At 67.9% G+C, this 25,136-nt stretch overlaps 1 protein-coding gene across 1 annotated transcript in view; it reads left to right on the top strand.

The window, feature by feature from the left end:
• The first annotated feature begins 12,905 nt into the window (after positions 1 to 12,905).
• The window catches only part of PMEPA1 (prostate transmembrane protein, androgen induced 1), a 29,642-nt gene continuing 17,411 nt past the window's right edge, over positions 12,906 to 25,136 (top strand). Inside the window, exons 1-4 of the mRNA XM_056107462.1 lie at positions 12,906 to 12,944; positions 13,203 to 13,435; positions 14,597 to 14,960; positions 15,042 to 15,174. Coding sequence (XP_055963437.1) covers positions 12,906 to 12,944; positions 13,203 to 13,435; positions 14,597 to 14,960; positions 15,042 to 15,174 — 769 coding nt within the window. The remainder of the gene's footprint in view (positions 12,945 to 13,202; positions 13,436 to 14,596; positions 14,961 to 15,041; positions 15,175 to 25,136) is intronic.

Here is a 25,136-nt window from a genome sequence, read left to right on the forward strand (position 1 = left end):
CCCGAAGCAGACGCGTGTCCCTGGAGGGAGGGGGTGTGGGGGCAGCCCTGGGTCCTGAGCCCCAGGGAGGGTCCGTCCTGCCAACGACCCCCGCAGGACGCTGACACTGGACACGGGGCAGGGCCAGGCAGACAGAGGGCAGCTGGGGCCTTCGGGGTGGGGGGGAGGTGGAGGGGTCCCTCACTGACCCGCGCCTGGCAGGAGCACGTCAGGGCGGAGAGGGCAGGTGCTGAGAGTGTCCCGGGGCTCGGGTCTGTCCACCGTGCGTGGCCTCACCCCCAGCCTGCAGCCCTGCTTCCTGCGAGGGGGGTCACCCACAGCCCCGCGTGGCGACTCCCGTCTGGGAGATGCAGCCACACTCCGCGGACACGTGTGCAAGCCTGGAAGTAGAGCCTGCCGCTACAAGGGACAACGCGCTGGCCTGACCCCCCTCCCCGTGCCCTGCACCAGCTGACCAGCGCCAGATCTCTAAGTGCTGAGCCCGGGGAAATCCACCACGTAGGTCAAAATCACGCGGGCCTGGGGAGGGTGGACGGACGGGGAACGAGCACTGTGCCGTGAGAGGCTGCTCCAAAGAGGACACCCAGAGACGCAGGAGGGGGTCACGGCTTAAGGGCCAGGAGGGGCGGGCGGGTGGGGGCTGGTTGGGTTCTTCAGGATGAAGGAAGTCGGGGGCGTGACAACGCGGGTCCACAAAAGGCCCGAATCGGGGGTCAGAGTGGTAGTACAGCGGGGAGGGCGTTTGCCTTGCACGCAGCCGACCCGGGTTCGATTCCCAGCGTCCCATAGGGTCCCCCGAGCACCGCCAGGGCTAATTCCTGAGTGCAGAGCCAGGAGTAACCCCTGAGCATCGCCGGGTGTGGCCCAAAAAGAGGAAAAAAAAGAAAGAAGGGCCCGAATCACAGCCAACGGGGACACTGGACCCCCACAGAAGCAGGACAGACCCAGAACACGCGGGCCGGTCCGACTCGGGCCTTCCCCAGCTCCCAGCCGCGGCTCCTTCCCCGTCCCCTCAACACCCGGAGCACCAGTGCCCGGAGCCGGGCTGAGGGTCCGAGGCGTCTGCTGTGTAACGAAAGGCCGGGGCTCAGCTGCCGGAAAGCCTCAGGGGGCTCGGCAGGAGTGAGGGGCACAGGGAGGCCGGGGTCCCGCTGCCAGGAACTCCGCGAGCAGACTGCAACGGCCAGAGAACCTTCTGGCAGCCTGTGCCCTTCCAGAGCCGGGCTGGGGCATCCGAGAGGCCTCGGGAACTGGCCAGGGCCGGGGGGAGTGACCCGCCCCAGCAGTGCTCAGGGGACTGGGCTCCCCCGCTCGGGGGGGAGGGGCGGGTGCTCCCCCTCCCAGCCCCGTCCCTCAGGGGCTCCAGAAACGGTGGAGCATGATTGAAGATAAAAGCAGTCGGGATCGGGGTCCTCCGTGCCCGCCTGTCTCCCCCCCAGCACACACGGGCCCCACACCCTCGCCCCAGGGCCAGAGGCCCCCACAGGTGGGTGAGACCTCCAGGGTTCCAGGCCTGCTCCTCTCCGAGGGGAAAGTGTGTTTGCCAAGGACGCGGCAGCTGTCTCGGGTGAGAAAACAGCTTTAAACAAGGGCACCACTGGGGCTGGAGAGAGCGCAGTGGGCAGCGCGCTGGCCCGACCCAGCTTTGATCCCCATATCCCATATGGTCCCCCGAGCCCCGCCACAGAGCCAGGAGCAAGCCCTGAGCATTGCCAGCGGGCCACAAACAAACAAACAAACAAGGGTGCCGTCCTCCCTGAGATGGGAGCCTGGGGCAGAGAAGTAAAGAGAGTGGTGGTCAGGGAGGGCTTCCTGGAGGAGGCCTCTGAGCTCCAGGTACAGCCACTCCCAACTCTTCTCACCTCTTCGCCACAGACCAGATGGGGCTGGAGGAAGGGAGCCACTGCCCGGGACCAGGAAGCACTGGGGCCCCCACTCCAGGCGGCCCCCGCTTTGGGGGGGTCACAGTGAGTTCAAGCGAAGGCGCTTGTGTGGGTGTGTGGGTGCTTCTCCAGAGGCCCCTGGGGCGATGTCAGACTTCTGGGGGACACAGCTGGAGAGTGGCCCCGAGACCCCACTCCCCCAGGGGCCACGGTCTCCTCCTCCGCAGCCCCCCGGCCCTCCCCCCTCCCCGTCCCCTCTGCCCCTTCTCAGGCTGCAGGACTCAGGGGCCCCGAGTCTCACCCCGTCGTTCCCGGGGACAGCGGGGAGGCCCCCACCGGCCCCCCTCTCTGGCCCTGCGCTCAGGCCTCCTGGGCCATCCCCCGCCTCTCAGCCTGGGCTCTGAGCCCCGTCAGTCGGTCGGTCCGTCCCCGCAGCCCGCTTTCTAAGAATAGGCAGCGGGAGGGAGGGAGGAGGCCGGGATCTAAAAACGAACGCACAGCCCAGAGCAAAACAGCCCGGCGGAGGAGAGAGCAGCGGCACCCACAAGGCACGCGCGGTGGGACGACACAGGTGCACGTGCAGGGACACACACGCAGCAGTCACACACCTGCGCACAGGCACACGCACGCACCGCGTGCAGACACATACTTACAGACACACTTGCGCAGAAGCACATGCACGTGCACGCAGACACGCACGCACAGACACATGGATGCACACACACGCAGACAGGCGCGCGTGCTCCGGGCTGGCAGGCGGCCCAGCTCCCGGCAGGGCGGGGGTGGTGCTCATGCCAGGCGCGGCAGCGGGGGACGCCCATGGCAGTCGGGGACTGCGCTCGGGGCTGGCTGGTCTCCGGGAAGCAGCGGTGACTCACGGGGTGCAGCCCGGGCTCGGGGGTTCCCACGGGCCCCAGATGTGACTTAAGGATTCAGGAAACCAGGAGCGGGGGGGGGGGGGGCTGCTCTGCCGCCAGGATCCCCCGTGTCATCCACCCCCCACTGGGGAAGCCGGGGGCTGGGGCCACGGGATGGCTGAAGGCCAGCTGCCTCGCACGTGGCCAAGCTGGGCTCGACCCCGACATCCCATGGGGCCCCCGGAGCACCCCCAGGAGTGCTCCGTGAACGCAGAAGCAGGAGTGACCCCCAAGCATCACCAGGTGTGGTGCAAACACCCCCCACCAAAGGAGAGATGGGCACCACTGGGGGTTCCTTCAGGAATGGATGGTGGACACCTAGGCCCTAAGCACTGTCTCTCCCATTCTCTATCTCTGTGTTTCTCTATCTCTGTGCTTGTCTCTCTTTGTGTCTGCCCATCTGTCTCCCTCTTGGTCTCCCCAACTCCCTCCACTGTCCCCTGGACATGAGATGCTACCCTGGGCCCCCAGGACAGCCATAAGTCAGGCAAGTCTTGTCCCATCGAACCTGGAGAGATGGAGCCTGGGGGGTGGGGCTCTGCTCAAGGTTCTGAGCTGCCCCCCCCCCCCACAGGCTCCTGCACCACTGTGGCCCCCAGATGCTCCCACATCTCCCCCAACCCACCTGGGCCCCCTGGACAGGGACAGGGCCAGGGCACTGGGGCTCCATGACTCAGCCCAGCAAGGACAGGCCGTACACGGAAGCTTCTCCCGGCCTGGCCCTGCAGGACAAAATCTCCCCTGGGCCAGCTCCTGTGGGCACTCCTGAGTCCCGCCACGCCCCAGGTAGGAGCCAGCCTCCCCAAACCCAGCTTCCTGCCACAGACGGCGGCCCCCAGTATCCCACCAAGGCACTGGGATAGGCACCTTTAACCTGGAAGCTTTTTTTTTTTTTTGCTTTTTGGGACACGACCATCTCCGAATGCAACAGCTATGTGTACCTAGGTCGAGAGGTCAACATGACAAATGACCTGGCACCCGAGCTGCGCAGGAGGAAGAGAGCGGCTTGGAACGCCTTCAAGAACGTCGAAGAAATAGCTAAGAGGACGAAGAACCCCCGGCTCCGGGCACATCTCTTTGATTCCACTGTTCTTCCTGCATTAACATATGCCTCAGAGACCTGGGCCCTACGCAAACAAGATGAGAACGCCATTCAGGTCTCCCAAAGAAGAATAGAAAGAGCTATGCTTGGAATAACACGTTTCACTCAAATGAGAGAACGAATCCGGAGTTCTGACATCCGTGGATGATCAAGGATCAGGGACGCTGTCTCATCTGCCAAGGTGTCGAAAATCAGATGGGCTGGTCACGTAATGAGATTTAAAGACGACCGTTGGACTAGAGCTGTTACTGACTGGATTCCACGGGATGTCAAGAGACCGCGTGGCCGCCCACCTACCAGATGGTCAGACTTCTTCGTCAAGATCATGAACGATCGGTTTGAGGCCCTTCATGTTCCCGGAGTGAACAGATGCCATTGGGCTACACTAGCACGCGACAGGGACAAATGGAGACGTTACTGGCGCCCACTCGAGCAAATCGATTAACGGGAAGTCAAGTGATCAAGTGGGTCACACCCGGCAATGCTCAGGGGTTACTCCTGGCTCATGCACTCAGGAATTACTCCTGGCGGTGCTCGGGGGACCATATGGGATGCTGGGAATCGAACCTGGGTCGGCCATGTTGGCTGTGTGCAAGGCAAACGCCCTACCCGCTGTGCTATCGCTCCAGCCCCTAACCCGGAAGCTTTAATGCAAGAAATGACCAGAGGCCGTGGGCCTGTCTCCGCTCCGAGCTTCCCCTGACTCCGTGCGTGTGCTGCGTGTGCTTCTGGCCTCGTCCGCCAGAGTGTGACCCCAGGAAGCAACTGCACACGGTGCGTGCATCGCGTCCCTTAGTACCCTGCACCCTTGCGAAAGAAGGATCTGAAAAGCGTGGGTCTGCTTGTCCACGGATTCACTCTCTTTTTTGAGGCGGGGGTATTTTTATTTGGGGGCTGCACTGGGCAGTGCTCAGGGTCACTCCTGGTCTGCGCTCAGTGAACCATAGTGGACGCTGGGGATTGAACCCTGGTCGGATGTGTGCAAGGCAAGCGCCCTACCTGGTGCACTATCCCGCCAGCCCTTCCACGAGTTTTTCCAGTAAAGAGAATCCCTTTCTCTTCTTTTTTCTTTTCTTAACAACAGACTTGCTCGGTCAGAACATGCAGAACACACATGAACCGCAAGTGTAAAACTATCATCTTGGTAGCACCGTAGCACTGTCCTCCCGTCGTTCATCGATTTGCTCGAGCGGGCACCAGTAATGTCTCACCACAAATGGTGAGACTTGTTGTTACTGTTTTTGACGTATCGAATACGTCACAGGTACCTTGCCAGGCTTTGACGTGCGGGCGAGATACTCTTGGTAGCTTGCCGGGCTCTCCCAGAGGGGTGGAGGAATCGAACCCGGGTCGGCCGCGTGCAAGGCAAACACCCTACCCGCTGTGCTCTCGCTCCAGCCCATAATCTTGGTGCCAGAAGAAAAATAATTTTATTTAAAATAGAGAAAACTCTGGAGAGTGGTGGAGGGTCTTTGACATGTTAGCGGTGTTGGTAGCGTGACTTTTCTACCAAAGAATAAACTAGAATTCAGAGAGCACAAAAGGGAGGGTGCTGGCCTCCACGCCAGGGATTTGATCCAGTCACTTCTCCACAGCTCACTGTCCGTCATTCACTCTCCACCACTCTCTCCACCTCTCACTCTCTCCACTTCTCTCTCTCCATCACTCATCCATCCCCTACCACTCCTCCATCATTCGCTTTTCCACCTTTGGCTTCTCACGACTCGTTTCTCCACCCCAACGTCGCCATCCCTTAGACAAGGGAGATCTTCAAAAGCCGTGGGGGGGAGCCAGCACTGGGCCTCTTCCTGGCAGCAGAGAAGGGGGGTCACATGATTAGCAGGCGGCACCATCGGAACCTGGAATCTTTGAAGCCAGCCTTGCCCTGGCTGCAGTCTTGGGTACAAGACCCTAAGAGCAGCGTGCTGGGCACGGAGGACCTTCCGCATCCACACGGGGGTACCACGGCTTAAGACACAGGCTCTGGGAACGACAGATGCGCTGAAAACCTGGCCCGGGGCCTGCCCGTCTCCAGACCTTACAGAAGCTCCGGGGCACCCCTCACCTCCGCTGCCACGTCAGTAGCACAGTGCTCTTGGTTATGAGAATGCGAGAGCTATCTAGCACAGTGGGGAGGGCGTTTGCCTTGCACGCGGCCAACCCGGGTTCGATTCCCGGCATCCCATAGGGTCCCCCAGCACCGCCAGGAGTGATTCCTGAGTGCAGAGCCAGGAGGAACCCCTGAGCATCGCTGGGTGTGACCCTAAAAGAAAAAAAAGAGAATGGAGAGATGTGTCTTCTGGGGACTGTGTGAGGTAAGACAGGAGCAAATGCCCAGTGGAGCTTTGCCTGGGAGCCCCAGAGTCCAGGTGTGATGATTGGGCGAGGCGACACCTTCAGGCGCCTGTCACCCACCCGCCCGCGGTTGGTGAGCCCCCGGCTTCAGGATCAGCTAACCACGGCCACCAGCTTCCTGTTGGTCACCCTTTCCTGGGCTCCAGCCCGCCTGTCCCCTGCCCTCCACTGGGCGGTGACCCCGGAGCGGGAGCAGGCGCCAGGCTCAGTGCTCATCCTCAAGGAGGGGCTCGGACCCCGCACGCCCCCACCCCCGGCTCCCGCCGGCCGCCCCTCCCACGCCCCCAGCCAGGCTGGGGCAGCGCCTGCTCAGGCCAGTCTCTAGCAGGTGCCCGCGGCCCTGGTGCAAAGACCTCGCGAGGCCCCGGAACTGGGCCCAGAGGGCGAGGGGGGCGTGCGGGGCGGGGGCCCTGGGAAGCTGGGCTGGGGGTCCAGGGGCTGGGGGGTCCCGGGGCTGGAGGGCCCCCCGGGGAGCGGGGGCGGGGGTATCCCGGGGCGGGGGGGAGGGTCCTGGGAAGCTGGGCTGGGGGTCCCGGGGCTGGGGGGTCCCGGGGCTGGAGGGCCCTCCGGGGAGCGGGGCAGGGGGGGGGTGTGAATCCCGAGGCGGGGGCTCCTGGGAAGCCGGGCTGGGGGTCCCGGGGCTGGGGTCCCCCCGGGGAGCGGGCGGGGGCCCTGGGAAGCCGGGCTGGGGGTCCCGGGGAGCGGGCCGGGGGGCATCCCGAGGCGGGGGCTCCTGGGAAGCCGGGCTGGGGGTCCCGGGGCGGGGGTCCCCGGGGAGCGGGGCGGGGGGACCCCGGGAAGCAGGGCGAGGGGCCCGGCGCGGCCGCCCCCTCCCCGGCGCCCGCCGGCCGCCACGTGCATTTCAAACCCGGCGGCGGCCCGGCTCCTGCCCCCCGCTCGCCATTGGCCGAGGCGGCCGCACCCGCGTCCAATCGCGGCGCGGCTCGCGGGGCCCGCACTTGGGATTGGCTGGCGCGCGGTGTCGCTTCGGGCTGCCGTGACGTCACCGGCGTCTGGCACCCCCGCCCCGCGCCCGTCTGGCCGGCCTTAAAGGAGCCGCCGGGGGGTCGCCGCGGAGGCCCCGGACCCGCTTCCCTCGCTGGCCGCGGTGGGAGGGCGGCCGGGGCAGATGCGCGGCGGTCACGCGTCCAGTGCCCCGTGCTCGCGGCGTGACCTGGTCGGGCTGTTGGCGGAGCCGCTCTGGCCGCTCTCGGTCCAGCTTCTCATTCTGGGCGCGCAAGAGCCGAAATAGAATCCGCGTCTATTTTTACGTGCATGCGCTGTGACTTTGCTTGCTGTCTGCCACAAAATATCCCTGAAACGTGTTTTTTTAGCAGCTGTGTCAGGCAGAACCTTCTTTATTTAACCAGCCCTATTGTTTCCATTGCAGTTTTGACTTTACCGGTGAGAACGAGCTCTGAGCAGTTTCTTAGAAGACGTTGGAAAGGGGCGACAGCGATGGGACCCGGGGCGGGAGCCTGAATTGCGAGGGGCCACCCGGCTCGATCCCCGACCCCCCACGTCGGCCCCTGAGCACCGCCAGGAGTGATCCTTGAGCACCGAGCCAGGAGTCAGCACGCAAGCACCGCCGGGTGTAGCCCAACCAAGCCTCCCCACCCCCCCAAAATAAAACATACTGGAGAAACAGAAGTGGAGGGTGAGGATTCTCACACTCTAAGGGGCTCCTGAACCTTGGGAAACTACCTGGCATTAGTTTACGCAGCAGACGTGTTGAGCAATTGTTTAGGCTGGGAACCACAGCCCCGGCAGACCACACCGGGGTAGCCAAACCTTCAGGATTGCCAAAGGATCCGCGAAGCTGATCCCAGACACATTTCCCAAGCCCCTGCCAGAGCCGAGGTCACCGGGTACAGAGGGGAGACGGGCACGGCGCCGCCTTTGGCGCGGGGACAGGAGGGGAAGGGCGCAGGGCACTCTCTGGGGATCACACGCTTCCGGATTCCCGCAGTGCCTGTCTGGCATTCTTCGGGCCTGGGAACATCTGAGCTTCTGTTCCTCGCCCAGACGTCGGGGACACGCAGGGGCACAGTCCAGCTGGTGCGAGAGACAGCACGGAGCAAATGGCAGATTCATGAGGGGGGAAAAGTGGAGCAGAGGAAGCAGGGAAGAAGGCCCTGTTTGTCTCGAACCAGAAGCTTCCAGAGCACGGGGCCTGCACAGGACCCCTTGCCTTTCAGCCTAGAGCTTGCTCCTAGCCAGGCGCCGTGCTAAGTCGCCTCTCGGGTCCGGTCCTCCCCACCGCCCTCTCAGGGCTCGACAGGGGAACTGAGGGGCAGAGTCATTCGTTCACGTTCAGCTGCGGTCACGCAGGTGGCGGCGGGGGTGGGCAAGGGTGCGACCTCAGTTTGGGGCAGGCAGAACTCAATGTTTGGGGGGTGAACCAAGCACAAGGGAGCCCCATGGAAGGGAAACCCAGCGGCCGGCCCGCTGCAATCGCTGTGTGCCCAGAGGCTTGGGCCGGGCCTGGCACAACTGCCAAGTCTCTCTGGGCTAGGCGCGGTGCCCTCTCGGGCCCAGCCCAGGGCCGGTCAGAGTGGGCCTGACCTTTGCCCCCCATCCAACTCCCTCTCCAGCCGCCCTCAAGGCCAGGGCCCAGCCTGGCCACCGGAGAGTCTCAGGGGGACGTCGCTCATGGCATTGACAACAGTGGAACAGTGGGACTCACCCTTCGGGAGAAAGACGGAACATGTCTGCAGAGGGTTCTGGTCTGTGAAACCAGCTTGAACCACAACAGTTCTTTCGGTTTGGTTTGGTTTGGTTTGGTTAGGGGGCCACACCCAGTGATGCTCAGGGTTTACTCCTGGCTCTGCACTCAGGAATTAGCCCTGGTGGGCTTGGGGGCCCCTATGGGAGGCCGGGGACCGACCCCGGTTCAGCCGCATGCAAAGCGAGCACCCACCCCACTGGACCATCTCTTCGGCCCCAAACAGTTCCTTCTGGAAGTGTTTCCAGCGTGAGCTGCACATCCGAAATCTCTCAGATCTGACTTGGGCTCTGCCCGGGGTGTCAGTCGCATCGCTGGCGGCTGAGGGGCACCCACGGGCGCTGGCGCAGGGCGGCGAGCAGGATCCCGGCTCAGCTCTCGCTTTTATCCACAATGTGGTTTGGTCCCTGCCCGGGCCTCAGTTTACCCACCCGTCAGAAGCCAGGAGTGGGCTGTGATGGGTTTCAGGCGTTTCCTTCTGCCCACCCACCTTCTCTCCACCTTGGTCCCCAAGGCTTGTCCTCTCCGGGGACCCATCCCAGACTGGACAGAGGGTCCAGCGGGAGATCGCCCCACAGGAAAGCTTGACCTGTGGCAGCTGTCTGGGAGCCCAGCACCTGCCTCAGCCCCCAGACCCGACACAGCCACGACCCCCGGAGACTCCCACGCATAGAGGCTCAGGGCGGATACGGCCACATCTGCCTCCGGGTACCTTGTTATATGAAGAGGGTGACCGGCAGACAGAGAAAGGCGGGGAGAACGGTCAGCAGGGGCCGGGGAATGACCGAAGGGGATTTGCATGTTTCGGGAGGGGTCACTCCAGAGTGGGGCACCATGGGGCTGGAGGGATAGCACAGCGGGGAGGGCGTTTGCCTTGCACGCGGCCGACCCAGGTTCGATTCCCAGTATCCCATAGGGTCCCCCGAGCACTGCCAGGAGTAATTCCTGAGCGCAGAGCCAGGAGGAACCCCTGAGCATTGCCGGGTGTCACCCAAAAAGAAAACAAAAACAAAACAAAACAAGAGTGGGGCGCCAGGCGGCTGTGCCCCAGACCCAATCCACAAACCAGCGGTGGGGGACAGTTGGGTTATAGGACAGCCAGGGAGTCCCGCCTCCTGGGATCACCAAGACAGTGGAAATGGGGGGCGGGTATCCCAGTGCCTGGAGCCACCGGGCTGTGGGACAGAGGGGACACGGGTTGGGGAGGGGCTGCTCCCCGCTGGTGACCCCCGTTGTCATCGCTTCCCTGCCCCTCCGCCCCCAGCCCCCAGTTCAGCTGTTCCCCTCCTCAGAAGTGAGGTTTCAGGAAGGAAGATCCAGATGTGGGGGGGGCATCTGGGTGGGGTGGCCAGAGCCTGGGGCAGAGGCTGGGGGGGGGGGGGAGGAAGCGAAGGAGGCTGGGGGCAGGATGGCCGCCCACACCCCTCCCTCTCGCTCCCCCGCCGGAAGGTGCTCAACTTGGACCTCACCGCTCAGCCCTGCTGGCTGGCTGGGGGTCCCCCCCCAATGTTTGCATGAGGGGAAGAAACCCGGAGAGAGGCTGCTGCCCTTCAAAACAAGGGCTCTTAGTGGTGTTTAGATTAAGAAGAAGAAAAAAAAACAGACAAAATAAAGAACTCGAAGTGCCAAGTCCGAAGCTGTGAACCGGGCGGCTGACAGCCCAGGACCACAGCAGGACGCGGGAAATGACTCAGCTGCGGGCTGAGTCTGAAGGTGGGAACTGAGGGAGGGGTCCGACGCCTGCGGGGCCTGTGGCTGGGGGGGTGGGCAGGTTTGGGGGCAGCGGCCCCTCACCTGGTGTCCGCTGCTGGCTGCTGGCAGGCCCTTGGGTGCTGCAGGGGCCCTTTCCACCCCGCCTGACGCCCCCACCTCCCCCCCCAGCCTAGGCTCGAGTGGCTGCTAACATAGCAGAACTGTTGTGGGATTTGGGGGTCCCCCAAGTCGAGGAAGGGCTGCAGCCGGTCGAGAGGGGGAGACTGTCGGAGGGGAGCAGCCCCCCACGCCAAGGCCGTGCCCGCAGCCAGCTCCGCCCTGGGCCCAGCGGGAGGTGGGGGGGGGACCCTGGCCGGGGTGGACCTTCCCTTCCTTCCCCAAGGGCGCAGACCCAGCCCGGGCAGAGCAGAGGCAGGGGGCAGTTGTCGGGAGGCCCTGCCCCGTGGCCAGACGCCTGTGGACACTCACATTCATTTCTCAATCCCGTGACCTGTAGCCGGGTTGGGAAATGCAGCTGAACCCGCACTGCCTGGGACCTCGGGGAGTCCCCGGCTGCACCGGGCCAGGCCTGGGCCTCCTCCCCCTTGTCCCGGGTGCCCAGTTCCTCCCCACCAGGCCGCCCTGCCTCAAAGGGCTCCACCACATCCAGGCTCAGTTCCATTGAATTCCTTCTGGCCCTTGGGCCTCTCTGAGAACGTCACCTGGATTTCTGGGTAGCACAGATCGTCTCCCGGGTGACCCTATGAATGCCAGGAGGGTGGGGCTTTGTACATCCCCCCCGCCCCGCCCAGCAAAGGTTCTGTATCTAGGAGTTATGAAACGTCACCTCCTCCAGGAGGGCTTCCCTGGTCACCAGCCTGGCCTGTCCGTCATCAGGATCCTACCCAGTGGCCCCAGTCACTCCAGGCACGCATCCCCACGTCCAGGGCCTCTCCGAGGAGGGGGCTTGCTTCCGTCCCTCCCCTGCGTCCACTCCAAGCTCAGAGGCTGAAGGAGACCAGGCCCACAACCTCACAAAGGAACGTTGTCCCCGAGTGAGGGACACTCCCTGCCCGCCTGCCTCCTCCGACCCCCATGCAAGCCGGCCCAGCAGAAGGGGTCCCCCCCCCAGCACCCCGCATCCGGGAGAGTGAGCCCATTCCACGGGCCTGTGGAGGGAGGTCTTGGTGGAGGGGCTGGGACCACCGGAGCCTTGCTCAAGGGGCGTCAGACCTGCAAGCGCAAGGGCAGGGGGCCTGGGTCTGGGGTCGTGCAGGACGGGTGACTTGGGTTCAGCTGCCGCCCACCCGGAGGGCACCCGCAATTGCCTCTCACCCGAGAAGGGCCAGGGTAGTTCCTCCCTCCCCGCACCTGCCCAACTAGGGGTCCAGGTGCAGACCCTCCCTGGCCCTCCATCTGGAGACGCAAGAGAAGAAACAGTTTCTGGAATGCTCCGGGGTCTGTCTGCTGCTCTGCAGAGACCCCACAGACTGGCCGTGACCGTGGCTGTGATCTTGGCTGTGCCGTGGGCCCGTCCCGGCCGGCTCAGCGCCTGCAGTCTTGCTGTGTCTGTCTGTGGGCCCCTGTCCACTGCTGTCTTCGGGGGTCTTGTGTTTTTGGGGGTCAGGTTATTTGAACCCGAACTGTGTAAATGCTGTTTCACTTCCAAGACAATCAGCCAAGACGTGCACCCGTGTGTGACTGTGCGTGTCTGTGAGAGTCGGCAGGTGTGTGCGCGTGTCGGTGCGTGCGGGTGCTTGTGTAAGAAGAAACTGTGTGTGGCAGACATGGAAATGCTCGGATAAAATCAATCTCAAAAGTGTATGCGTGTGAGTGTAGGTGTGTGAGAGTAACCGCGTGTGCGTCTGCGCGTGTGGGGCAAGCACCAGAGTGTGTAAGTGTCTGCGTGTGTGGTTTCTCTCAGTCAGAGGAGAGGGGCGCTGATGCCCCAGACGGCGGGCCCAGGGCTGACGCAGCACAGAGAGGTTTTGTGTTGCTGTGGACGAAGCACAGCCGAAATAGGGGTTAGAGATGGGTGTGAGCAGGGCCGGTGGTCACCCCCAGGCCCAGGTACCCTTTTCCGGCCCCCCAGGAAGACCGCAGCGCTTGTCCATGCTGTGGGGTGCAGCCTGAGCCCCCCACCTCCACCTGTGGGACCGAGGTGTCCACAGGGAGGGGCCCCTGGGCCCACCGGGAGACTCTTCCACACAGTGCTCAGCTGTTCAGCGCCTATGAGCCTCACTCTTGGGCTCCCCAAAAGCTTCAGCCAGGTGCGGATCACCCTGAGCGCCCACGAACTGCCCCCAAGCCAGCCCCGCTGACGGCTCAGCTGCTTCCTGGGAGACACCTGCGCCCCTCAGGACCCCAGGGAGGGACAGAGGCCTGGGCTGGCCGGGGCGGGGGAGCAGGGGGCCAGCACCGGGTGGGGGCTCTTGGGCGACATCCCAATTTCTCTTGAAATCGCGGGACGAGCCCGGCTGTCATTAAACTTCGCGAAATGAAGGCGCACCCGGACTCGCTGCCCGCAGCCTTTTGAACCCGGAGCGCGCCCGCGGGGGCACGGGCGGCGCCGACAACGGGTGTGGATTCGCGGGGCGCCCGCCGGGCAGACCCCGACTCATTTCCATGACAAGGGCCCCCGCGGCTCCCGCGCCCTCCGCGAGCGACTGTCTCGCGGCTGGACTCCCGGGGGCGGGGACCCCAGCGCCGCCCACGCCTCGGACCCGACCCGGGTGAGCTCCGGGCGCCTCGCGGCCCGCGGGTGTGTGCGCGCGTGTGTGAGCAAGTGTGTGCGTGTGCGCGTGTGTGCGCGTGGGGAGGGGGGCACAGAGTTCCCGGCACGGACAGAGTCCCAGACAGCCGCGACCAGCCCGGCTCCTCGGGTGCAGGTCCCGCTCCCCCGAGGGTCCCGGGTCCAGCTTTCCCCCAGGGTCCCGGGTGCAGCCCCTTCCCTAGGGTCCCGGGTGCAGCCCCTTCCGCAGGGTCCCGGGTCCGGCCCCTTCCCCAGGGTCCCGGGTCCGGCTTTCCCCCAGGGTCCCGGGTGCAGCCCTCCCCGCCAGGGTCCCGGGTGCAGCCCCTTCCCCAGGGTCCCGGGTGCAGCCCCTTCCCTAGGGTCCCGGGTCCAGCTTTCCCCCAGGGTCCCGGGTCCGGCTTTCCCCCAGGGTCCCGGGTGCAGCCCTCCCCGCCAGGGTCCCGGGTGCAGCCCCTTCCGCAGGGTCCCGGGTCCGGCCCCTTCCCCAGGGTCCCGGGTCCGGCTTTCCCCCAGGGTCCCGGGTGCAGCTCCACCCCCCAGGGTCCCGGGTGCAGTCCTCCCCGCCAGGGTCCCGGGTGCAGCCCCTTCCCCAGGGTCCCGGGTCCGGCCCCTTCCCCAGGGTCCCGGGTCCAGCTTTCCCCCAGGGTCCCGGGTCCGGCTTTCCCCCAGGGTCCCGGGTGCAGCCCTCCCCGCCAGGGTCCCGGGTCCGGCCCCTTCCCTAGGGTCCCGGGTCCAGCTTTCCCCCAGGGTCCCGGGTGCAGCCCCTTCCCCAGGGTCCCGGGTGCAGCTCCACCCCCAGGGTCCCGGGTGCAGCCCTCCCCGCCAGGGTCCCGGGTCCGGCCCCTTCCCCAGGGTCCCGGGTGCAGCCCCTTCCCCAGGGTCCCGGGTGCAGCTCCACCCCCAGGGTCCCGGGTGCAGCCCTCCCCGCCAGGGTCCCGGGTCCGGCCCCTTCCCCAGGGTCCCGGGTGCAGCCCCTTCCCCAGGGTCCCGGGTGCAGCTCCACCCCCAGGGTCCCGGGTGCAGCCCTCCCCGCCAGGGTCCCGGTCCGGCCCCTTCCCCAGGGCCCCACGTCCACCCTCCCGACCCCCCCTCCCCCCGGGGTCCCGCGCCCCCCAGCCCGCCCGCCCGCCCGCCGCGCGGGGCGCGCTCGCCGCTCCCTGGCCCTTTAAGGGCCCGCCCCCTCGGCGGCGGCGGCCCCGCCCCGCGGCCCGGGCGGCGCGGGGGGCCCGGGCGGGGATTGGCGCAGCGCGCGCCCCCTCGGCGGCCCCCGCGCGGTGGGAACCGGCGGCCCCGTCTGGCGCTGACGTCAGACCGTCTGCCCGCCGGCCCGGCCGCCAGAAACCCGATCTCCTTGGCCTTGAATGAGGAGGCGGCGGCGGCGGCGGCGGCGCGGGGAAGCAGCGGCGCAGCTCGGCCCCCGCCCCGGCCCGGCCGCCCGCGCGGCCCCCGGACGCCGCCCGCGCGCCCCGCCGACGCCCCCGCGCGCGGCCCCGGCGCGGCCGGGGGGCGCCGGGCCGCGCGGCCCCCGCGCCCGGCCCGCCCGCCCGCGGCCCCTGCATGCGCCGGCCGCGGCCCCCCCCGCGCCGCCCGCGCGCCCCCCCGCGCCCCGCGCCCCCCGCGCCGCGCCGCCGCGCCGCGCGCGCGCCGCTTGATGGGGGCCAACGCCACCGCCGCCGCCGCCGCCGGGCAGCCCAATGTCTCCTGCACGTGCAACTGCAAGCGCTCTTTGTTCCCGAGCATGGAGATCAGTGAGTGCGCCCGCCGCGCCCCGGGACCCGGCGTGGACCGGCTGCGCGCGGGGGGTGTGTCCGGCCGCCCGCGCGCCCGCGCGCCGCGCGCCCGCGGGGCGGCGGGCGGCGGGCCGGGGGCGGCCGCGGGCGGGCGGGCGGGCGGGGGGCGCGGGGGCGCGGGCCCGGCCGGCCGGCCGCCCATCCCCGGCGTGTCATTGTGTCCGTCCCCGGCGCGCCTATAAATAGCTCCCGTCTGGACCGCCCGGCCCGGCCTGGCGCGCACCGGGGTGGCCGGGAGTCAAAGTTTGGGCCGCCGGGCCCCGCGCGGGAGGTGGGCCAGCGCCGGGCACGGGCGCCGCCAGCCCAGCCCTGCCCAGCCCAGCCCTGTCCTGCCCCGGCCCGAGTGGGACCCGGTCGAGCGGAGCCCCCCGGCCGGCCCTCGGCCGGGTGGGCGCCCGGGCGCCGCGCCCCGAGCCCCCTCCGCGCCCCCAGCCCGCCCCTCCGGAGTGTCCTCGCCCCCTGCCCACCTGCGCGCCCCCCCAGCCCGTCCCCGCCGGCCGCCGGGTGCGCCCGGGCAGCGTCTGTCTCCGTGACTCATGCGCCCGTTTCCGCAGGCGGCTGGAGCGCTCCAGGGAGGCGCAGGGGGTGAAAATACGCCGGGGCGCCCCGCCGGGCGGCGGTGGGCTCCTGGGGGTCCCGGTCCGCCCCGCCCGGCCCGGTGCCCCCATCACCCGCAGGCGGCCGGGGGAGGCTGCTGCTGCCCCGAGCCGGCCTGGCGTTTGCTTGCGAAACTGAGTCGCGCTCGGCCAGATTTCTTCCCAGAGGGCCTGGTGCGCTCCCGGGCTGGTGAACGCAGGAGGTAGCTCCGAGATGTGTTTGCACTTGTTTGGGGAGTCTGGCCGCAGCTGAGCGGCTGGTGCGGTGTCCCCCCCCCTTTCCCCGTCAGCTGGCCGCAGGGGATTCCCTCCCCCCCTCGGCCGCGCTGTGTCCGGCTTGCTAAGTGGGCAGGCACAGCCCCTTGGCCCCCTGGCCATGTGTCTGAGGACTTGAAACAGCAGATTCATCCTTGGGCATTTGTGGGGGGACTGTGGTGTGCCCTGAGGTGGGGAGGGGAGGGGGCCCTTTCCCCTGCCCCTGGGTGCTGGCCGGCCTCACTGTCCCCGCAGGAGGAAACCGTCTATCAGCAGGTGGACTGTCCCCGTTGGCTGCTACCCAGGCTTCCGGGAATGCCCACCCGTCCCTGGGCAGGCCGGCAGGAGGGCGCTGCCTTGGCCCGGTGTTGCCACCTGCACGCTTGAGGGGGCTGGGGCCGGTGTCCCCTGGGAGGAGATGGGTCCTGTTGGGTCCCCGCCAGCCCCCGGGCCTCAGTTTCCCCATCTGGCTGTTGAAATCTGAAACTCTTTGGTGTTAGATGAGGGTCTGGCCACTGGCTTTGAAGTGGCTCCACGCCCCCGCCTTCTCCGCCTCCAAACAGTGCCGCCCTGTGTGCGGTCTTCGGGTGCCCGGGATTTCAGAAATGGGGGCACCTGGCCGCCACCCCCCTGCTAGCACCAGCTCAGGGCTCCTTTGGTTCTTCCCCTCGTTTCTGGTGGGGAAACCCGCCGTCTCTTGAACTCAGGACTGGGTCCTTGAAGGCGGAGGCTGGCGGAGGGAGCTGCTTGTTTCGCCGTCGGGGGCCTTTGGGGGGCCCGTGTTTTCGGAGACAGGGCTGAGGGGGTGTCTGTTTCGCCCAACACGTCTCGGGGCATCGTGCTGGAGGCGGCCAGGGCCTGGCACCGGCTCGGGCAGCTGGAGTGACAGCCGGAACGGGGCAGCCCGTGACTTTTGAGGAAAGACGGCTCCTGGCCCCGTGCCCTTGGCTCTGGGGGCCGGCCCCTCGCGCCCCCACCCCACCCCTGCCTTTCCTCTCGCTTCACTGGAGACGCGGGGGGCAGAGACGTGGGCCCCTGTCTGCTGCTGGCTCGGGGGGCACCTCCCCAGGTGCAGGCCGGCACCCCACACCCCCAGGTCCTCGTCACCCCGCCCCGCCAGCTCCAGACATCTGCTGGCAAACCAGAGACTCAGCTTCCAGTGCTCCCGGTCAGCTGGCTTTCTGCCCACTGTTTCTCCCGGCCCCGCGTCTCCGCCTCAGCCCTGGGCTGGATAATCAATCCCTCCCCGAGTGTCCTGTGTCTGGGAGGCGAGCATTCCCCGCGTCTGGCCCCTGGAGACCCCCCCTTCTGGCCGTGGTACCGCCCAGGGCCCGCCTGTCACCCCGGCTCGCGCCGGTCTCCGTGGCCAGAGCCGCTCTTTACCCTGTGTCTGGTTCCTCCGAAGGGGCCAGGGCTGCGCCCCAGGACTCGGGTTCAGCCTTTGCACCCCGTCCCCCCCCCGCCCGCCGGGACGCCAGCCCACAGGCTTGCCTTCTGCCTGTCTGGGTTTAGGCTGGGGTGCGGTCGGCTTGAGTTGCGTCTGGAACCGCGGGTCAGGCAGTTGGCCAAGGCTTCCCACGAGATCTGGGTTAAGCAGCTTCCTGGCCGTGGGACCTGCACCCGGGCTGAGCTGGCGACTGGCTCGTGCACACGTGCGTGCGTGCGTGCACACGGCCGCCCGTTCTCTCTCTCTTCGGTCGGGCAGGGTTGCGACTGGTGCCGGGCATGTACGTGTGCACGCGTCCGTCGCTGTGGGGGTGCCCTGGGACACCCTCCCCCGGAAGGGGCCCTACGAAGCTGGGGGCAGGAGGCTCCCAGGGAGGGCTGTGGATTGGGGGGCAGGGGGAGTCTTATCTTCCTGCATGCCCAGATCTCGGTGTTGCCTCCACATTCCGCCTGCTCAGGGGTCCTCACTCCCACCCCTCCGGCCTCCGCGGAGGCCTCAGGGTTTCCGGGTCCTGGTCTGGGCAGTTGTTCAAAGATACAGTGTCCCAGGTCGGGCTCAGCCTCGGGCCCACGTGCCCTTTTCTCTTCATTGTCATCCAGAAACAAAGTTGCAGGCAGAGGCCCTGGGAGCCTGCCGGGAGGAGGCCCTTTCCTGCCAGCCCTCGGTGCGTGCCACTCTGTGCTGCACGTGTGCCTGCATGGGGAGCGCGTTTGTGCCCGTGTGTGCCTGCCGGGCGGCTCTGCCCGGGCGGGGTCTGTCCCAGGAGTCCCTGGTCCGGAGGGCTGGAGCCTGGCAGCCCTGCCTGCCGCTGTGTTCCCGGCCAGGGTGCGGGCGTCGAGCAGCGGGTGGGGTCTGGCCACCTTCCGGCCGGTGTCCCCATGCCAGTCCCGGGCTGTGGCTTCTTCGGCCCCTCCCCCAGCTCACCACCAGCTCTAAGGGCCCCACTGTGCCCCTCACCCTCCCCCCCAGAGGGCAGCGAGGGGCTTGTCTCAGGCCTGCACCTGTGCCCGCCCTGCGGAGGTGACAGGCCCCTTGGGGGGGCAGGCACAGTCCCCCAGGGAGACTCGTTGGACAGGCGGCGGCGGGCCTGGAACGGTAGGGGGGCCCCCGGAGCCGCTCGCACCTGTTTCCAGGGAGACTGGTGGGGGTTTCGCTTCCGCCCCCTTCCCTCGTCAGCTGCGGGGGCCGTGTGTGTGCCAGGCCCCCGCGGCCGTGCCTGCAGGCAGGTCTGTGGGAACTGTGGGTGCTCACCAGGAGGCATGTGCGGACCAGAGAGGGGGAGACACCGGCCCTGGGTCACACTGCCACCAGGCCCAGGCCCCCGGTACTCCCCGCGAGACCGCGTGGCCGGGGTGTCTTTCAGAGAGCGACACCCACAGGTCTCTGGGCACAGGGCACCCCCCGGCCACCTTCCTCTCTCCACCCTAGCCCGCTGCGGGGGGCGCTGGTTGGGACGGGGGCAGGAGGCTGGGGCCTGCCCTATGATGTCCCGGCCTCTGGGCCCCCGCCAGAGTGAGGGCCAAGAAGAGCTCGGGCTTGTGGGGGACACCAGCCCCCCCCAACTCCGCTCACGCGGCTCACGGCTGCCCTGGGCTGGACACCGCCCTGCGGCCCCCGGGGCTCCCCCACTGATAGCATGGGCGGCGGGAGGGGATGGGGCGCCCGGGGCGGGGGCTGGCATCCCTGCCGGCTTCTAGTTCTGGGGGTTCCTGGGGCTGTGCCCTGAGGCCCCTGCAGTCGTGACAACCCAGATCCCCTCTCCTTAGCGGGAAGGGACTGTCCCTCCCTCCCTCACAGGGGCTGGGGGTGGCGTCTCCACGGTGCCGGCCACTGCCCCCTCGGAACGGGGAGGCAGGAACCCTCAGTGAGTGGGTACGGCCACTGTCACCCTGAAGTGACACGGACGGGACATGCCCGGCTCAGGGTCTCTGCAGACCCCCAGAGACCGTGTTCTCAGGTCTGGCTTTGGGGACGGGAGGGACGTGCCACCTTTGGGGGTCGGCGGTTCAGATCGCAGCCTTGTCAGCGCTAAGAAACCGCACGTCTCTCTCGGAGCTGCCTGCAGGGATGTCGCATCTGGGATGTGAAGATTCACTGAGATGTGGGGGGACCCCCCCTCCTGGTGTCCCCGAGGCCTGGGCTCCCCGTGGCAGGCAAAATCTGGGCTTCCCAGACTCCGGGTGCAGTGGCCCGAGAAGGGGCACGAGTCCTTGCCTCTGCCTCCTCTGGGCAAAGCGGCTGCTATTGCTCCCGTCAGGCGTCTGAGTCCCGACTCCCGTCCCCAGCCCCCATGACTGTGACCCTCTCTGCGGGCTGCCAAGGGGTCGGTCCCCTGCAGCCCCGGTGCCTCCCCTCTGCCCTATTTCCCTGACAGCGGTGCTCTGGGGTCTCACGGGGGTCTGTCACCCCGGTCCACGTGCCTGAGCAGCCAGCCCCTGCCCTCGTCCTGTGGGCGTTGCACCCAAGACTCTTCCCCGAGGAGCCGCAGAATCTGCACGCGGCCACCGCACACACGGCTGCTCCCGCGGCCTGAGGTTGGGCGAGCTTTGATGGGAAATCCCGACCCGGACGGCAGTTGGAAAGACCCGAGGGGGTGATGGGGACCGTCCGGTTCCAGACCCTGCTCCCGGGACGGCTCCACCCTTGCACGCGTGCCAAGCTCTGGTCGCTCCCCGCCTCGCCCGGGGCTCCCGTGGGGTTCAGCCGCCCTCCAGGAGAGAGGACGAGGGCCGGTGGGCGCATGTTTGGAGGGTCCGTCCGGACCCCGGGGAGCCCTTCCCCGCCCGCTGTGCAGGTTCCCAGGGTGTCCGGCTGATGCGCAGAAGCCGTCACATCTCCGGCCGTCCCAAACACAGTTTGGCCGGTAATAATTCTGTAAACCTATGAATCAACTTTGCGCAAACACCCTGAGTAATTTCTTTGTTCTTTTCCTTCTACTTTGTAATTGGTGTCTGTGAGAGCCAAAGGTTTGGTCTTGCGGAAGGCATGATTCATTTATTGCTGTCTGTGCCGCCCGTTATCGTTCAGTGACTGCAGGTTGGCGGCGAGGTGAGCCCGAGTGATTCACAGGGGCTGAGCCGCGCGGCGGGGACTGGGGCTGGGGGTCAAGTGCAGAGGAAACCCCTGACCTCGTTCCTGCCAGCAGCTGGGGTGTCCGCAGAGGACGAGAGAGGGCGTCGGTCACGTCGGGGAATGTGCCGGTTCCAGCCGTCTGGGTCCATCCCCGCTAAGTGCTCTTGGGTCGCGGGTGTCTCTGCACGTTTATGGTCCCCAGGGAGCTCCCGGGCCAGCACCCCCGGCCACCTGGAATGGTTTCAGGTGGAAAGGCTCCGAGGCAGCGCCCGGGACCACCTTGGACCTGGTCCCGGGGTCACGCCCCGACTGTCCCCTCAGCCGTCAGATGTGGCGCTTGGGCCAAGTTCTCGCCTGACCCGGCTCCCTCTGGCCCCGCCCACGCTGCCCGCTTTCTCCTGCTGCTTCGGCTCCTGGTAACACTGTGGCTGGGCTCCGCCTGGAGGGGACGCAGGCCGGCGGGGTCCTCGGGAGTCCGGCCCGCTGTCGCTGGTTCCCTGGTGTGGGACAGGGGCTCGGGCCTGGCTGGGCGCTTCCCCACTCCAGCCCGCCTGCGCAGTCACCCCACGCTGGGTCCCGCGACCCCGGCAGCCCCAGTCCTCTCCTGGAGACCCCGCCTGCCGCCCCCACAGCTCCGAGACGCCCGGTGGGGTTCCGGCACCCACAGCCTGTCGGGGTGCAGAGCGGCCCTGGGTGACGGGAGGTGGGGGATGCGGGTGTCTCGTCAGGAAAGCGGGGCTCCTCCTCTGCCTCCCAGGGCAGCTGCCCCGGCCTGTCTCGGAGCTGCCCCCGCCCCTGATGCCCCCTCCCAGGGCAGTCGCCCCGGCCTGTCTCGGAGCTGCCCCCGCCCCTGATGCCAGGTGGGACCCCCAGTACAGCGCTGCACCCCATCGAGCGGAGGGCACCGGCCCCGGGAACACACAGCCAAGTGCGGGGGTTGTGGGAGGAGCTCCCGGAAGGTGGGGGGCGCTCAGGAGTGAGCCCCCGCGGGCACCCCTCGAGCCTCGGCCCCCGGCCCCAGCCCCTCCGGCTTCCGGCCGCCTCCAGTTGCGCCCCTTGCCCCGACTCTCCCCTCTCCGAAGGGTCCCCAGCAGCGACCTGGGGCACGGGACCACCGGGCTTCCTGGACTTGCCACCGAGGCAGGAGGGGCCTGGGCCTGCGCCCCCCCCGCTAGGGCTGGCTCTGGGTGCGAGCGCCCCCCTGCCGAGCCGGCTCCAGTTCAGAGAAGAGACACGAGCGAACGGTGGGCGTGGGGTGGGGTTCTGCAGGCCGGGCCACCCCTGGGTCAGAGCATGTCCCACCTGGCCCCGGCTCTCACCTGGGGCTCTGCCCAGCAGGGCCAGCGCCTGGTCATGGGACGGGGCCAGTCAGAGAATGGATGCTCTGGGCACCCGCGCCCCCTCCCGCCCCCCTTTCTCCTCACTGTCTCCTGTGACGCAGGCGTCGTGGGAGGGAGACACTGACCCTCACACACAGCGTGTCCACCCCCCCACCCGCCTGCAGGACACACACGGCCACTCGGGCCCTCCACCCCCGCCGCGGGCGTCCGGGGAGCCTGTCCGGGGACAGGGACCCGCGCCTCGGGCGTCTGTGGGCGACAGCTGTGCTGGCCCCGCCCGCCTGCCCACCTCACCTGGCGGGAATGAGGATGTGGGTGACCCCAGACGGGCATGAATCATGTCTGGAGGAGTTACTCAGCCCTGAGCACCGGGGCCGCTGCGGCCGGCCAGACCTCTCTGGGGAGCGCGGAGCTGGCTGGCTGGGGTCCCTGTCCCCAGGAAACCCCAGCCGAGCGCCGGAGCTGCGGAGCCGGCCCTGTCCCGGGACCCAGCTCTCCGTCCAGACGGTGGGGCGTCCTGCGTGGTCCCCGGGCGCTGGCCGCCCGAGGGAGCGGCTGGGACCGGACCCATTTCTCAGACGGGCAAACTGAGGCTCAGCCTGCAGTGCCCCCTGCCCCCAGCCTGTCTGGCCTTGCAGGGGCCCCTCCCTTCCCACCGCCGCCCCATCCGGCACCTCCGTCCTTTGTCCCAGCCCTGTGCCTGGTGGCAGAGGCCACGGACCGGGGCATCCTGCTGTGTCTGGCGTGGGAGGCTGAGCTTGACGTAGTTTGGGTGTCAGCCCTGCAGTGCCCAGGCCACCCCCCGCTCACGCAGGGACGGGACCAGGAGGGCTCCAGTGGGGCCTCCTGCAGGCAGAGCGTCTCTCAGCCGCCTGCTCGGAACCGTCCCGGTGGGCCCATGGGGGGGGTGGCGGTCAGGGCCCCGGGAGCGGAGTGGGCACCTCTCCCGAGGGCTGCCCGGCCTGGTGGCCGCCCCGGGCACAGGTGCTCCCCCCCCCCCCCCCCCGCCCTCACGCGGCACGTCCGGGGCCGCCTCCCGCCTGACCACCCGTCTAGGAATTTTTATTGCGGGCCGCGGAGGTGTCGGAGCTGGGCTGGAATGTCAGCCAGCCCGGCCTGGCGCGTGCATCTGAGTGCACACGTGTGCATGTGTGTGCGTGCCCGTGGGCGGGCGGGAAGCCGGCCTGGGTGGGGCCCCACGGCAGTGCCGGGTGCGTGTCCGGGTGTGCTCGCTGGAGCTCAGCCCCCGGGACCGCCGCTTCCCCCCCGCTGCTGGCCTCTGTCTGGGCTCGGCGCTCCCCTGGGCTCCGCGGCGGCTGACTGGGGAGGGCAGGGGGGCGTGTGGGTCAGCTCGGGTCCTTCGCCCCTTCCTCCCCCTGCAGTGCAGCCCGAGCGGGCGGAGGGCCCAGCCCCGGGCACCTTCCTGGGGGCAGAGCTGCCACGCCGACCCGCGGGCCCAGGGCTGGGGGGTGTGGAGACCCCCAGATCTGGGAGGAGCTGGTGGGTTCTCATGGGGCAGCACACAGCGGGAGCCGTGAGCTCGGGGCACCTCTCTCGGGGGTCCCCACCCCGGGTCCCCCAGCCTGCGCTGGGCCCCCATCTGGACAGATCCCTCCTGTTGTATGACAGGTCCCTTGGTGCCGGGGGACACAGGCTGTGTGTCGGGGGCAGCGGGGTCCCCCCCACGTCGGAGCATGGCCTCGGTCACTTCCCTCTGGGGGTGGGGGGGCTGCTGTGTGACATAGCGTGGGTCAGCTCCTGGGCGTCTCCCTCCCCCGACGTGGGACCTGCTCCCTAGGGGGTGCACCCGTCCCACCCCGAGGCACCGTGGGAAATACTGAGGGGTAGGGCTTCCCAGACAGACGGACGGACGGAAGGCCCTTCTTTCTCCAGGCCCCCAGCCCAGCCTCCAGGAAAGGCATGGGGTGGGGTAGCTCTACAAGGCGTGGGGGCTGGGTTAGGCCTTAGCAGCCTCACTACTGCTCTGTTCCTCTGATCACTCAGCTGTTGAAATGAAATGAGCCTGGTCTGTGTGGACCTACTGTGTGCAGGAGCCTGGTCTGTGTGGACCTACTGTGTGCGGGGGCCTGGTCTGTGTGGACCTATGGTGTGCGGGAGCCTGCTGTGGGAACCCGCTCTGTGTGGGCCTACTGTGTGTAGGGGCCTGCTCTGCAGGGCCGAGTCGCCTGATGTTGTGGAGCTGCTGGGGGCGGCTGGGCCCCCTCTGCCTGAGACTCTGCGCTAACGTCAGCTCCATCCCTGGCTCCACAGTGGGACGGTCCCAGCTGGGGACGCCACCGCCTCTCAGGGCGGCTGGGACCTGTCACAGCCTCAGCGCGGTGTGGGCCCCTCTGTCCCGATGCCCAGCGATCCCTGCTCCTTCACCCGAGAGGGACAGTGATGACAATCCCGGGCTTTTGGCTGGGGCGTGTCCCTGCCAGGCCGCCTGGGGGCTGCTGCTGCCTCTCCCGTGGGAGGAGGGAGGGGCGCTGCCCGCTGGGTCTTAGGGCCTCACGCTGGCCCCTGGTCACCTGCGCCAGTGCCCCCAGAGGGGGTGCGTCTTGTCCAGGCGGGTGGGGGGTATCGTTCAGCTCACAGCCAGCCCAGAGTGGGTCCAGGGCCCGGGGTCGTCACCAGCGGCCACAGCCTGTGTCGGACCATGTGCCCGCCAGGCCAGGAGAACAGGACGCCCTGAAGTGGCCACAGTGCCAGGTCTGCTGCCCCCACTCTGGGTCTGGGCCCAGCTGGGACCGCACTGCCTTCCGAGGGGTGATGCGGGTTGGGGCACTCAGGTCCCCGCTGGAGCCCAGATGCAGTCCCACACGCAGTGGCCGGCTCTCCCATCCAGACGCTCCCACTCCTTTGTTCAGGGGGTGTGCGGGGGGGGGGGAGATTTGTCCCAGAGAGTGGGCTGGGGGCCGAGGCAGGAGGGGTGCCAGGCCGCCCCGCCGTGCAGGGAGGAGGCAGCTCAGCCCGTGGGACCGTCCCTGGCCGACCTGGATTCTGGGGCCCGTCTCGTCCTGCGGCAGACGCCTGTGGGGCCCTGGAGATGTGTGGGTGCCACAGGGTCACCGGAGTGACTGTGACGTGTGATGGGGGCCCGGCCCCTCCGTGGCCTCTGGCATCCGTGTCTGGGCAGCCGCTGTCGCCCACAGACGGGGCTGGCAGAGGGACAGACGGGGCCGGCAGCAGCCACCTAAAAGCCGCCAC

This window comes from Sorex fumeus, unplaced genomic scaffold (assembly GCF_029834395.1).
Source record: "Sorex fumeus unplaced genomic scaffold, SorFum_2.1 ptg000166l, whole genome shotgun sequence".
NCBI lineage: Eukaryota > Metazoa > Chordata > Mammalia > Eulipotyphla > Soricidae > Sorex > Sorex fumeus.